The following is a 1403-nucleotide window of genomic DNA, read 5'->3' on the forward strand; positions in this document are numbered from 1 at the left end:
CCCGCCCACCCCCCATCACCACTCTCTTAGGATTCAAGCCCCACCCACTGCACTTAAACCCACCATTATTATGCATCTTTAAGCCCCGCCCACCATCTTTAAGCCCCGCCCACAACCCTTAAGCCCCACCCACCACCTTTAAGCTTGTCCCATCCCTTAAGCCCTACCCACCTACACCTGTACCTTTAAGCCCCGCCCACAAACCATTAAGCCCCACCCACCACAAGCCCCTCCCATCCTTAAACCCCACCCAGACGCAGCCATACCTGCAAGCTCCGCCCACAAACATTAAGCCCCACCCACAATTTAAGCCCCCCCCACAACCTTTTAGCCCATCCGCACGCACCTATATTTGTAAGCCCCGCCCACAATCCCACAACACCCATTTCTGAGCCTGGCCCACTTGCCTTAAGCTCCACCCACCTTTAAGCTCCTCCCATCCCTTCAGCCCCACCCAGACACACCCATACCTGTAAGCCCCGCCCACAACACCCATCCCTAAGCCCCGCCCACATCCCTTAAACCCCACCCACCACCTTTAAGCCCATCCCTTAAGACCCACCCACGGCCCCATACGCACCCTTAAGCCCCGCCCACGATATAAGCTCCGCCCACTTTATACATCTGCTGTGATAAGCCCCGCCCACAGCCAAGCTCCGCCCCATGCCTCAATCCCCAGCCTATCCAATAAGCTTCACCCTTGAGAAGCCCCGCCCACTATTTAAGCCCCACCCCTCATCACAAGCCCCACCCACTTTCTCCTCTTGGCTCCACCCCTTAAAGGGCCAGCGCTCACCGTGCTCCGCGTAGGTGATGAGGCCGAGTGAGAGGAGAACAGCGGCCAGGTGGAAACTGAGACCCTGGGGGGGGACGGGGATGTTGGGGGGCACCGGGGGGGGGGCACGAGAGGACATGGGGGGCACTGGGGGGGCAGGGGGACTCGACATGCAGCAAGGCGCTGGCCGCATAGGTGCCCAACACGGCCGCGAAGGTCCCCAAGCGCCGCGCCGTTTGGAACACATCTGGGGGGGGAAGGGGGGAGGAACACCCCGAGGGGTCACGGTGCCCCTCGGCGCCACCCCCCGGTGTCCCCCGCCCCCCCAACGCTGTCCCGGTGCTCACAGGTGCGCAGCCAGTGGGACATGGGCAGGTTCCAGTTGGTCACCACGTCGGCCATGGAGCGCGGCAGCTCCACGCGCAGCGGCCGTGACACCGTCAGGTCCCTGTGGGGTCAGCAGCCTCAGCCCCACATGGCCCCACTGCCCCACATGGCCCCAAATAGCCCCACTGCTCCACATGGCCCCACTGTCCCCATTATCTCCCACTGCCCTCACTGCCCCACATTGCCCCTATTATCCCCCATTACCCCACATCGCCCCCCCTACCCCACGCTGCCCCCATTA

The 1403-nt window shown here is 62.7% G+C and overlaps 1 protein-coding gene across 1 annotated transcript in view; it reads right to left on the minus strand.

Annotated features, from left to right (window-relative positions):
- PORCN (porcupine O-acyltransferase) overlaps positions 1-1231 on the minus strand; it is a gene marked incomplete at its 5' end in the record, with an annotated part of 1935 nt that extends 704 nt beyond the window's left edge. Inside the window, 3 exons of the mRNA XM_010726816.3 lie at positions 797-860; positions 946-1022; positions 1123-1231. Of these exons, the coding sequence (XP_010725118.1) occupies positions 797-860; positions 946-1022; positions 1123-1231 (250 nt within the window). The remainder of the gene's footprint in view (positions 1-796; positions 861-945; positions 1023-1122) is intronic.
- Positions 1232-1403: the final 172 nt, after the last annotated feature.

This window comes from Meleagris gallopavo, unplaced genomic scaffold, assembly GCF_000146605.3.
Source record: "Meleagris gallopavo isolate NT-WF06-2002-E0010 breed Aviagen turkey brand Nicholas breeding stock unplaced genomic scaffold, Turkey_5.1 ChrUn_random_7180001856836, whole genome shotgun sequence".
Lineage (NCBI taxonomy): Eukaryota > Metazoa > Chordata > Aves > Galliformes > Phasianidae > Meleagris > Meleagris gallopavo.